A 13,366-nucleotide genomic window follows, 5' to 3' on the forward strand; every position below is an offset into this window, starting at 1 on the left:
AGATTCAGAGCAGTGTTTTGACAGAGTAAGCATATTAAGAGATGTTTTCATAAACACTGTACCTGTAGAATATTTTATTGCTCTGAGCTGAAACCTGAATCTAATCATGAACTGTTTGATGTCTAGACTTTAACTGCTCATGCATTCTTCATAGAGAGCTTGAAATTGAAATTCTTGTAACTGTAAGAGACTTTGATTTCTGACTTCATCTCTTCAGTTTAGGTTTTCTCAGTTTTTTCAACATTTAGTAGTTTAGACTCCCCAGTATGCAGTTAATTTTGTGAGAAAGAATTGATTAATGATTTGTATTTTACAGTATAAAAAAAGTCCCAAAGTTATTTATCAGACATATTTAGTCTAGTTAAATGCTTTTGTTCTGAAATTTAAGTTGCTGTGGGTTAAACAAAAAGAAGTTTATAACAGTAACAATGCTCATTTTTGTTTAGAAATCAAAACTGTTGTTAATAGTAAATATTACCAAGTAATCAATACATGTATGAAACATTAGAAACATTCCCATATATGATGCTCATAAATCTTTGTTTTGATTGGAAAAGCGAGTGTGTTCTGATCCTGAAAGAGTGATGCTGGAAAGGCTGTTTATTCAGGAAGAAAAAGAAGCTTTGAAACAAGATAGAGAAGCTGTTTCAGAAGGAAAAGGTAAAATACATATGTAATAAAGTATGTTTAAACAAGATAGAGAAGCTGTTTCAGAAGGAAAAGGTAAAATACATATGTAATAAAGTATGTTTAAACAAGATAGAGAAGCTGTTTCAGAAGGAAAAGGTAAAATACATATGTAATAAAGTATGTTTAAACAAGATAGAGAAGCTGTTTCAGAAGGAAAAGGTAAAATACATATGTAATAAAGTATGTTTAAACAAGATAGAGAAGCTGTTTCAGAAGGAAAAGGTAAAATACATATGTAATAAAGTATGTTTAAACAAGATAGAGAAGCTGTTTCAGAAGGAAAAGGTAAAATACATATGTAATAAAGTATGTTTAAACAAGATAGAGAAGCTGTTTCAGAAGTTTAAAAGAAAGGTAAAATACATATGTAATAAAGTATGTTTAAACAAGATAGAGAAGCTGTTTCAGAAGGAAAAGGTAAAATACATATGTAATAAGTATGTTTAAACAAGATAGAGAAGCTGTTTCAGAAGGAAAAGGTAAAATACATATGTAATAAAGTATGTTTAAACAAGATAGAGAAGCTGTTTCAGAAGGAAAAGGTAAAATACATATGTAATAAAGTATGTTTAAACAAGATAGAGAAGCTGTTTCAGAAGGAAAAGGTAAAATACATATGTAATAAAGTATGTTTAAACAAGATAGAGAAGCTGTTTCAGAAGGAAAAGGTAAAATACATATGTAATAAAGTATGTTTAAACAAGATAGAGAAGCTGTTTCAGAAGGAAAAGGTAAAATACATATGTAATAAAGTATGTTTAAACAAGATAGAGAAGCTGTTTCAGAAGGAAAAGGTAAAATACATATGTAATAAAGTATGTTTAAACAAGATAGAGAAGCTGTTTCAGAAGGAAAAGGTAAAATACATATGTAATAAAGTATGTTTAAACAAGATAGAGAAGCTGTTTCAGAAGGAAAAGGTAAAATACATATGTAATAAAGTATGTTTAAACAAGATAGAGAAGCTGTTTCAGAAGGAAAAGGTAAAATACATATGTAATAAAGTATGTTTAAACAAGATAGAGAAGCTGTTTCAGAAGGAAAAGGTAAAATACATATGTAATAAAGTATGTTTAAACAAGATAGAGAAGCTGTTTCAGAAGGAAAAGGTAAAATACATATGTAATAAAGTATGTTTAAACAAGATAGAGAAGCTGTTTCAGAAGGAAAAGGTAAAATACATATGTAATAAAGTATGTTTAAACAAGATAGAGAAGCTGTTTCAGAAGGAAAAGGTAAAATACATATGTAATAAAGTATGTTTAAACAAGATAGAGAAGCTGTTTCAGAAGGAAAAGGTAAAATACATATGTAATAAAGTATGTTTAAACAAGATAGAGAAGCTGTTTCAGAAGGAAAAGGTAAAATACATATGTAATAAAGTATGTTTAAACAAGATAGAGAAGCTGTTTCAGAAGGAAAAGGTAAAATACATATGTAATAAAGTATGTTTAAACAAGATAGAGAAGCTGTTTCAGAAGGAAAAGGTAAAATACATATGTAATAAAGTATGTTTAAACAAGATAGAGAAGCTGTTTCAGAAGGAAAAGGTAAAATACATATGTAATAAAGTATGTTTAAACAAGATAGAGAAGCTGTTTCAGAAGGAAAAGGTAAAATACATATGTAATAAAGTATGTTTAAACAAGATAGAGAAGCTGTTTCAGAAGGAAAAGGTAAAATACATATGTAATAAAGTATGTTTAAACAAGATAGAGAAGCTGTTTCAGAAGGAAAAGGTAAAATACATATGTAATAAAGTATGTTTAAACAAGATAGAGAAGCTGTTTCAGAAGGAAAAGGTAAAATACATATGTAATAAAGTATGTTTAAACAAGATAGAGAAGCTGTTTCAGAAGGAAAAGGTAAAATACATATGTAATAAAGTATGTTTAAACAAGATAGAGAAGCTGTTTCAGAAGGAAAAGGTAAAATACATATGTAATAAAGTATGTTTAAACAAGATAGAGAAGCTGTTTCAGAAGGAAAAGGTAAAATACATATGTAATAAAGTATGTTTAAACAAGATAGAGAAGCTGTTTCAGAAGGAAAAGGTAAAATACATATGTAATAAAGTATGTTTAAACAAGATAGAGAAGCTGTTTCAGAAGGAAAAGGTAAAATACATATGTAATAAAGTATGTTTAAACAAGATAGAGAAGCTGTTTCAGAAGGAAAAGGTAAAATACATATGTAATAAAGTATGTTTAAACAAGATAGAGAAGCTGTTTCAGAAGGAAAAGGTAAAATACATATGTAATAAAGTATGTTTAAACAAGATAGAGAAGCTGTTTCAGAAGGAAAAGGTAAAATACATATGTAATAAAGTATGTTTAAACAAGATAGAGAAGCTGTTTCAGAAGGAAAAGGTAAAATACATATGTAATAAAGTATGTTTAAACAAGATAGAGAAGCTGTTTCAGAAGGAAAAGGTAAAATACATATGTAATAAAGTATGTTTAAACAAGATAGAGAAGCTGTTTCAGAAGGAAAAGGTAAAATACATATGTAATAAAGTATGTTTAAACAAGATAGAGAAGCTGTTTCAGAAGGAAAAGGTAAAATACATATGTAATAAAGTATGTTTAAACAAGATCAGAAGAAGCTGTTTCAGAAGGAAAAGGTAAAATACATATGTAATAAAGTATGTTTAAACAAGATAGAGAAGCTGTTTCAGAAGGAAAAGGTAAAATACATATGTAATAAAGTATGTTTAAACAAGATAGAGAAGCTGTTTCAGAAGGAAAAGGTAAAATACATATGTAATAAAGTATGTTTAAACAAGATAGAGAAGCTGTTTCAGAAGGAAAAGGTAAAATACATATGTAATAAAGTATGTTTAAACAAGATAGAGAAGCTGTTTCAGAAGGAAAAGGTAAAATACATATGTAATAAAGTATGTTTAAACAAGATAGAGAAGCTGTTTCAGAAGGAAAAGGTAAAATACATATGTAATAAAGTATGTTTAAACAAGATAGAGAAGCTGTTTCAGAAGGAAAAGGTAAAATACATATGTAATAAAGTATGTTTAAACAAGATAGAGAAGCTGTTTCAGAAGGAAAAGGTAAAATACATATGTAATAAAGTATGTTTAAACAAGATAGAGAAGCTGTTTCAGAAGGAAAAGGTAAAATACATATGTAATAAAGTATGTTTAAACAAGATAGAGAAGCTGTTTCAGAAGGAAAAGGTAAAATACATATGTAATAAAGTATGTTTAAACAAGATAGAGAAGCTGTTTCAGAAGGAAAAGGTAAAATACATATGTAATAAAGTATGTTTAAACAAGATAGAGAAGCTGTTTCAGAAGGAAAAGATTAAAATACATATGTAATAAAGTATGTTTAAACAAGATAGAGAAGCTGTTTCAGAAGGAAAAGGTAAAATACATATGTAATAAAGTATGTTTAAACAAGATAGAGAAGCTGTTTCAGAAGGAAAAGGTAAAATACATATGTAATAAAGTATGTTTAAACAAGAAGAGCTGTTTCAGAAGGAAAAGTAAAATACATATGTAATAAAGTATGTTTAAACAAGATAGAGAAGCTGTTTCAGAAAAAGGTAAAATACATATGTAATAAAGTATGTTTAAACAAGATAGAGAAGCTGTTTCAGAAGGAAAAGGTAAAATACATATGTAATAAAGTATGTTTAAACAAGATAGAGAAGCTGTTTCAGAAGGAAAAGGTAAAATACATATGTAATAAAGTATGTTTAAACAAGATAGAGAAGCTGTTTCAGAAGGAAAAGGTAAAATACATATGTAATAAAGTATGTTTAAACAAGATAGAGAAGCTGTTTCAGAAGGAAAAGGTAAAATACATATGTAATAAAGTATGTTTAAACAAGATAGAGAAGCTGTTTCAGAAGGAAAAGGTAAAATACATATGTAATAAAGTATGTTTAAACAAGATAGAGAAGCTGTTTTAAAATACATATGTAATAAAGTATGTTTAAACAAGATAGAAGCTGTTTCAGAAGGAAAAGGTAAAATACATATGTAATAAAGTATGTTTAAACAAGATAGAGAAGCTGTTTCAGAAGGAAAAGGTAAAATACATATGTAATAAGTATGTTTAAACAAGATAGAGAAGCTGTTTCAGAAGGAAAAGGTAAAATACATATGTAATAAAGTATGTTTAAAATGTATTTTTTAATGAAATGTTTGTCTGTTTTTTTTACTACTTGTCAGACATAATCCAAAGAAGTTTAGTGAATTCACTTTTAGGATGTTTTCATAAGAGTCTTAAAAGGATGAAAAATGATTCTGTTAGATTTATTATTTCATTTAAAATTGATAAAACACTGATGGATCAGCTACTTCCCAGCAATCATTGGTACGTTAAAAGTGAATAATTTTCATTGAAATTGGATCACATCTTGTCATGCTTAAAATGTTAACAACCACTGGCTATAGATTTCTCTAGACCAATTGAAATATGAGAGTCTTATCGATCATTCTAGAACCCAAACACTAGAAACATAATAATAAACAATTTTCATTGTCATAAATAAAATAATAATTTGATTTAAGTTAGAGTTTTTTCATCCTTATTTATAAAAAAAATCCATGTGATAGAAAAAAACAATATTATTTTAGACATCTACAGACCTGAATTATAGAAAATCCATTATTAAAACCAAAACAACTTTTATGAAGTTTAAATTTGCAGGCCTGTTTAATTAGTTTCAAGACTGTTCAGCACCAAACTCCATTTTGATATAATTTTGTTACCCTGCTTGTTACATACCAAGTTTTTCAATAATCATTACACATGTAACTATCTGAGAAGTATGTTTTGTCCCATGTACATTTGACTAAAAGAAAATTAATAGTTTTTTTAGCTTAGCTATTTATGTTGAACCTTTTCAATTTTGAGTATCTGGATACCCCACCTTACAGGCAACATCATTGAACTGTTCCTCTTTTGCTGTAACAGTGAAACAGTTTGTAGAAAGATTTTAAATTTTTATATCTTAACTGTAGATACACATTTGTATCCAGACCGATATGTATACCATTTTTACGTTTCAGAAATTTACACTTTTATGAAGTGTAGTTCAGCTGGTTAAGATTGTTATTCTATTCAGGTTTGTTTTTTTTAACTACAGTAAATATTTGCTAGCCTGTTAGATAATTTCTGGATAAGGCAAGAGCCTGCACTTTCATCACATGCTGCTTCTGTATGTTTGTTTTTAGTGTGTTGATATAAAACTAACTGAAAGTTTATGTAGCAGTATAGGTGGTGATGTTTTACAAGTAATGTTTTTGTTTACAGATCTTAAACTTCCTCCTCCACCCGAACATTGGATAAACCAGTCACGTTTCTCATCACCTTCAAATGAGGTTGGCAGAATAATAAATCAAGAAAATGATGATGGAAGCATTCAGCCTCAGATTGATGAACTTTCCTCATCGAGAGCTCTAATATCTAACGAGGAAGATCTTGAAGAACCTTCACACGAATTCCTCAGTAAATACACTCATAGGGTAAATAGAAGTTTTCAGTATCATAAAATTAAAGCACAAAATGTTCCTCAAAGTGAACACTCTGAAGTCCTGGAAATCAGTAAATCTGACATACCTATTGTTCCAAGTCAAAATGCTCAGTTATTAACATCCCAGAATAATAATAGAAAAAGAGAAAGTCCTTCTATTTCCCATGAAGATGATATGATGACCAAGATTAGAAAAGAACTTAACATTTCTCTACTAGATGAAGAAGAAGAGGAACACGAGCCTGACCTGGGTCATATAGACTTTGAATTTGAACCACCTGTGATTCGAAGAGAGGAAGCTCGAGAAAAGGCAATTATTAAATCGTTTAGTGCCATAGAGAGGGATCTACACCTTGAATATGATTTCCCAGTTGTAAATGGCACCTGGCCTGTCTCTTATTCTGACTCTAGAAATAAGCATGCGACACAACTAGATTCAGGAATGGAAAGTACTTTAACGAGTCATGACAATGAACCAGAACTGGATCTGTCGGGCATAGAAGGACTGGACGGTTTTGAAGACCATCACAGTGACCTGCATAATGGACTGTCCTCGGAAATTGATGATGTGTCTTTGGATGGAGAGTTGACTTACGAAAAGTTACGGCATCACGATCAGCGGACTAGTGGTGGTCACTTAGGGTTTAGTGAAATTCCTTCCCATGCTAGTAGAGATGAAACTGATCAGTTAAATGCTCAAGTGCAGAGTGCCATTAAAAGTATTTTAGATCTTCAGTCATCGGAAAGTCGTTCCTATTGCAGTGATGGTGATGGTGAATTTATTTCTCACGTGTACCGCCTCGAAGGACTTGATGCACAGAGAGACCAAACTCTTATCAACTATGAAGTCAATCTATCCTGTGACGTTGGGTTAGCAAATGAATCTGATGCAGCAATAGATGAAGCAGTTCAGAGTATACTGTTTTAATGCCTTATTGTGTAATTCTGTGAGGACTCCCTTTTTTGCCTTCCTCTAGTCAGAATGCAAATCAGTTTTAATGTGTTACATTGCACAGTTTTTTTTGCTTTTCTGTTTCTTTGCCTCTGTATTAACCTCGCTAATGTTTTTTACCATCTAGTCAGACAGCAGAATCTTAAACTGTAATTTTTTAATCGTATTTGTTAATTATGTTTCAGAATCTGGGCATTGTCTACTGTTTTTCAGTTGCAGAGTTTCATTTGCTTAAAATAAAAACATGTAATCTGGGTGCATTTTGTATTTTTTTACTTCTGATTATATTTTTATATACTTTCAAAAGCAAAACATTACACAACCTGTATAAATTAAACAGTTCAACAGTATTTTTAATCTTTCTTTATCCATCTTATTTTATTGCTTAAATTTCTGATGGTATAATAGATATTATAAGTTAATTAATGTCTTAAGTACTTACTGAAATTGTGCATTATTTTATATTTTGGTAATAGTTTTTAAATTGTTGGTATTATTACTTTGCATTAACATTAATTAGTATAAAAATACAACACTGCTTCACTGATAGATTCTGTGAGATAATTTAAGTTTCAAATGCTGTTATGCAAAATACATTTTTAAATGTGTCAAAGTAGAAAATAAGTGTATTGGTATATATAGTTTTTCCAACATTTTTTTGAGCTAGGTTATGCAAACAGTTTTCATATTTTTGGAAAAGGAGGGAGATTGGAATAAAAGACAAAAAAAGAAAGAAAAACGTAAATACTGGAAAGCAAATGAAAAAATATAATGATAATTTTAAGTTAAGTATTTCTTATGAAATTAGGTTTGCAACACTGTAACAGTAATGTTGCAAAATATCTCCATTACATGTTATACAACCTTTTGTGTTGTGTTTACACTTGTAGCAGTCAATCTTTCATATTTTACAAAAGTTGTTAATATCAGTTATTTGTCAAGTGTCAAATTTGCAAATGTCATTCGCATAGTGAACTGAACAAATACATACGTTAGTATACCTCTAATGTGGAAATGTGTGTGTAGCATATTCAAGGTTTCAAATGCATGTGAAAAAGGTTTTTTTTTTTATCTTAAATTGCATTCCTTTTACATTTTAAGTTAATGCAAAACAAGAAATGCTCAAAGTATTCACATTTCATCATGAAGTGTTCACATTTCTATCAATTTAAGTATTGTTATGATCTTACAGGTTGAACTATGAACTAATTTTATTTTTTTAAATGAGCAGACGTATCTTTTACTCAGATCAATAATCTCTTAGGTTTGCATCAACTTTTAAGACATATTTCACTTTCCAAAAACTCTTAACAACTGTTAATCAGTTACTGCCTATTGGGTAATTTAAATTATGCATACTATTAGAGAAAACTTTGTTAATTGTTATAAAGGGAAGTTATTTTTATCTTATGCTCTAACTGTACTTAAATGTGATTAATTAAAAAGTCTGTTTTGCTTTTAACTTTTATGCAGTTAATCTTAACAGCATGATAACTGAATAATAAATAGTAATTTTGCTTTATTAATGCTATAACATTTTGCAAGTTAGTTTGATGATAAATTTCTCCTCTTCAAGTCTCGTATTTCTGTGCATGGTTTTGAGTGTAAAGAAATATACATTATTAAAATAATACAAAATTAGAATAAGCTGGTCATAAACCTTCTGTTCAATTCTGTTTGTTTTAATTACACTATGTAACACAATTTTTGTTCCTGGATAGTATGTGTTATTTCTTAATTGCTTATGTTGTAAAAGTACAGAAAATGGCCATTATTCCCTTCAAACTTTGCTTTTGTGACCTGGATAATGAAATTTAGAAATTAATCTATTTTATTTGTAAAAATGGGCAAATTTGCACATTTTTATTTACATAAGGTCTGAATAAAACAACATATGAATTAAGATTCATATGTATTTAAATTATACAGAAATGTTTAGAAGTGAGTAGTTTTTCGAGATTTGCGACTATGATATAAATCCCTATCATGTATCAACTCCCAAATATAGTCTCCCATCATGTTTTTGTTATACGCTCCCAGGTCACAAAAGCAAAGTTTGAAGAGAAAAATAGGTCCTTACCATTTACTTTAGGCATAAGCAATTGGTAAATAATATTTTCTGCCCAGGAACAAGTAAAAGTAAAAATTTTGTTACATAGTGTTATTATTTAATAAGTAAAGTTCTCTAAAACACTAGTAAAATGTGAATTGAGTTTAAAAAAAAAATCAACACTTAAGTCTTTTTAACAGTCCTTTTTGAAGTTCATTTATTCAAATCCAGATATTCCTAAACAGGGAAATTGTTTATTAATTTTCATCTCTATTCTTTTAACAATGAAGGGACATCTATCTTATGTTAAACTACTTATTTTTGTTAGGTTCTACACAGTCTTACCTCAATTGATATTTTACTGTGTACTTAACAGTGCCAGTGGTTTGACCTATTTTAAATTTCAGAGGGGTAGAGTGTGTTTCAAATATAAAAAACAAGGTGTTTTTTTTACTGAGTAAAAAATAGTAATAAAGTCAGTGGAGAAGAGAGAGATGTGCATTTTTGATTGTTAAAGCTTATATTTCATTTCTGTTCAGCATGTTTTGATTATGGTTACTTTACAGCTGAAAAACAAGGATTACATTATATGCTGAATAAGAAACTTTGTTGTTTTAATTAAACTTAAATTATAAACTTGTATGTGCTACTCAGGAGTTCTTATGCAAAATATTCTATGTTAAGAATTTCTCATTTCTTTTCATACAGTGACATAATGTGTTATGTATCATTATAAAAATCTTTCATTTGAATGACCATTTCATTCATGAATAACAGTATGTGAGGTTGGGTTGTGGTTATAGGTTGTGGTGTAAATACTGTTAAACAGAACATATATTTTTATCATTTGTTTTCAATTCTTAATATGGGTAAAATGTTAATTATTTTGACTCATGCTATAGTTATTTATCTTTTTAAGCTTCTTTGCTGGACATTCATGTGTGATTTTTTTGATGAATTTGGTCTATAGGAACTTAAATGGCAGTAGTGAACAATATTAGCAAAGTTTATTTTTTTTGTATAATCACTGATTATGATATTACCATCCAAAAAAAAAATGATACCTATATTATGGTTTTAAATAAGAGAAATTCACTTCTAGAATGAAGAAAGGTTGTGATGTATTATTGAAGTACATATAAGACAAAACAAAAATGAGTTCTGTTTTTGTTTTGATATTTTTAAACAATATAATACTACATCTGAGATGTTGATTTAAAACTGATTATCAGTTTGTGCTTTTTTATAATTTTTGTACTATGGCTCTTGTTTTATTATTTTAGTGTTGTGTTGTTGGAGTTATCGATAATTATTGTATAATTTTAATATGTAACCTCATCAGGAAAAAAACAAACATGCTTTATGACACTTTTCTGAGACCAGTATTTTGTTTGGGTTTTGTAATTTCTTTCCTCTGAAGAGTGATTAAAGGAAGGCAAAAAAGGTTATTTTTAAAGTTATTTTTCATTAATTCAAAATAAAGTATTTATTTTTCTTAAAATGAAATTTGGGTGAATTAGATCAGTTAGTGTAAACATACTAGGTGAAAAAAAAAACGAATATTAGGCTGCTGGCATTTCTCATCAACTTGAAATTTTTATTTTATATTAATTAGTAGTAAAATTATCTTTAAAAATACAGAAAAGTGTTTGGAAATTCGTACAGAAAAAGTAAATAATACACGTATAACTATATGAAACTAGTTAAACTAGTCGCATTATTATATTTTTTAAATAATTAAATATAGTAAATAACAATGATACAATGAGGTAAGTGGAAGGTTAAGACATTGTATAACTGGTATGAATAAAAATGAAAATAGTTATATGCAAGTTATAGTGTTAAAAAGTTTCTTCAAAAATAGGGCTTTTGTTTTTGTAAGTAAACACAGTTAATATACTGATGAAAATTAAGTTTAGAGCAGGAATAGTTGAATAACCGTTTTTTTATTGTAGACCATAAAGCAACATTTTTATGAAGATAATTTCAATGATGATGCCAGAAACGGGGATGTAATGCAACACTCCCTTTATTTTCTGAGGATAATTTCCAGTTAAAATTTCTACTAATAGGTAGCATGTTTTTTACGGGTTAATCGAGTATGTTTTATATTGTCCTGAGAAGAAGAAGAAAAAAGTATGATATGCAAGGAAACGAAAGACATTTTCTTTATCGGGTCAATTATATCCATTACAATGAGTAAATTAGGTAATCCTGTTTACTTCGTGTTACTGAATTTAAAAATTGAAGTTTATGTTATGCAGTTTTTAATGTTTTTTTATGTTTGTTGTCCTAAATTGAAATTAAAACTGGTGGGTTCTGCCACAATTAATATCCGGACTGTGATGCGTACTGTTTAATTAAGACGTGGATCTACGTGTCTTTCAGATTTGTAAATACACACCTTGGTCTTATAAACGGGTGAAGTTAGTATTTTGAGCAGTTAACAAGCAGACAGAATTACTAAATATATAGTTCAGTAATTTCTCGCTAGGGTTGAACTTCCAGGAAATTGTATAGAGTATGAATGTGCTTTTTTTTTTTTTTACTAAATTTGTGTAAATATTTTAATAAAACATTTCTCAAACTGACTGTTTTATTAGGAATGTGTTTATTATTTCAATGAAAATATTCATACTCAAATGTTATATTATCTGTACCAGATTTAAACGGAAGAAGCTATTAAAACAAATTCCCTTGAAGTGGTGTATAAACTCATTTTCCAATACATTTGTACATGCAATTCTGTATAATAGATAAAAGTTTTTATTCAGATACATTGCATATTATTTATTGTGCGTCTGGAGTGAAATATTTGTTTAAATAATTTTGATCGGCTTTAATTGCTGGAAACAAATTTAAATATATTACTTACTGTAAGATTGTGGCGATCGGATATTAATCGTTGTCGTGGTTAGTGACCTAGACGCTCACGTAAGTGTAGTTATTAATTAGCAATGCACATAAGTATATATTATTACGATGTAGGGAGTGGCCTAACATTCTGATATATTTCGTATATGCTGAATATTTCTAACTTTTTTAACCCTTTACGATATAATCTGTATACGAATTATTGGAAGCAGAAATAAAACATTTTCTATACTATCAAAATCTGTGAGGGTATTTCTGCTCTCGATTGGATCTTAATGTTAGTAACCGTGACAACATTTAAATGAACACGTTCAGAGTTTAATAACTGTATTAATTTTTTTTCCCAGAAGTATACACAGTTGACGTGTTTTATGACGTACTAATTAGATACACGATTTACCTTACGGATGCCTTTCTTCTAATGTTCTTGTTGGGTTAATGAAATTAAGAAGTAAAATTAATTCAACATCAAGCAGAATACTTTGAAATTGTTTGAATGTTTGTAATGGAGAAGTATGAGAATAAATGTGAAACTAGCATCATTGTATTCTTTTGTAATAACATGTGCATGAGTAATGTCATAATTACTTAAGAGACTATGGATGTGTGACAGAGTCTTGGTTTTATGTAATCCCAGAAGAAATGGCAGTTTAAATGTATTTTTTAAAACAACATTAATGCTTATTAATATGTATATACACATTACATGTATTTTCACGATTATGAAAATGAATATTACCGTCACTTTTAGAATTTTTATAAACGAAGAGTAGAATGTGGGATTCTTGAAGACCATTTCACTGAAGTTTACGGTTTTCTTGCAAATGTTATCTGCACACATATTGGTCAGTAATTCTGAACTTGTAGACTAAAAGTAAAGTAGCTTGACATTCACAACCAACTTTCAGGTTAATGTTATATGATTGTCACTTTTATAACGACCTGACAGTTTTACAACGAATCTCGTACCGTAATCTTCGAATTCACAGCAATAGCATGCTAATCATTATGCTACTACCGACCAACATCATATAACAATTTGTTAATATACGTCATTACCACTACGTCTATTTTCTAGTTACTTATACACACACATACATAATTATATTCCTGTTAGCTTACTGTCGCATGTCAATGGACCGACTGTCACCAAAATTGGCATGTACCATTAGCACCTCCCTCTCCGAAGAGTAACTTGATAAAGCCGGGTTTTGGAACTGACTTCCCTTTGTCTTTCACGTGCATTATGTTTGTTTATATACAACACAGGTATAAATTCTTAGAACAAAAAGGAAAGACAT

General features: G+C 28.9%; 1 protein-coding gene across 1 annotated transcript in view; it reads left to right on the plus strand.

Moving 5' to 3' along the window:
• Window positions 1–11,893, plus strand: part of LOC143241846 (uncharacterized) — a 67,743-nt gene extending 55,850 nt beyond the window's left edge. The window contains exons 10-11 of the mRNA XM_076485139.1: window positions 558–660; window positions 5,970–11,893. Of these exons, the coding sequence (XP_076341254.1) occupies window positions 558–660; window positions 5,970–7,117 (1,251 nt within the window). The 3' untranslated portion in view covers window positions 7,118–11,893. The remainder of the gene's footprint in view (window positions 1–557; window positions 661–5,969) is intronic.
• The last annotated feature ends 1,473 nt before the right edge of the window (window positions 11,894–13,366 follow it).

The sequence above is a fragment of the Tachypleus tridentatus genome, chromosome 2, assembly GCF_004210375.1.
Source record: "Tachypleus tridentatus isolate NWPU-2018 chromosome 2, ASM421037v1, whole genome shotgun sequence".
Classification (NCBI taxonomy): Eukaryota; Metazoa; Arthropoda; class Merostomata; order Xiphosura; family Limulidae; genus Tachypleus; species Tachypleus tridentatus.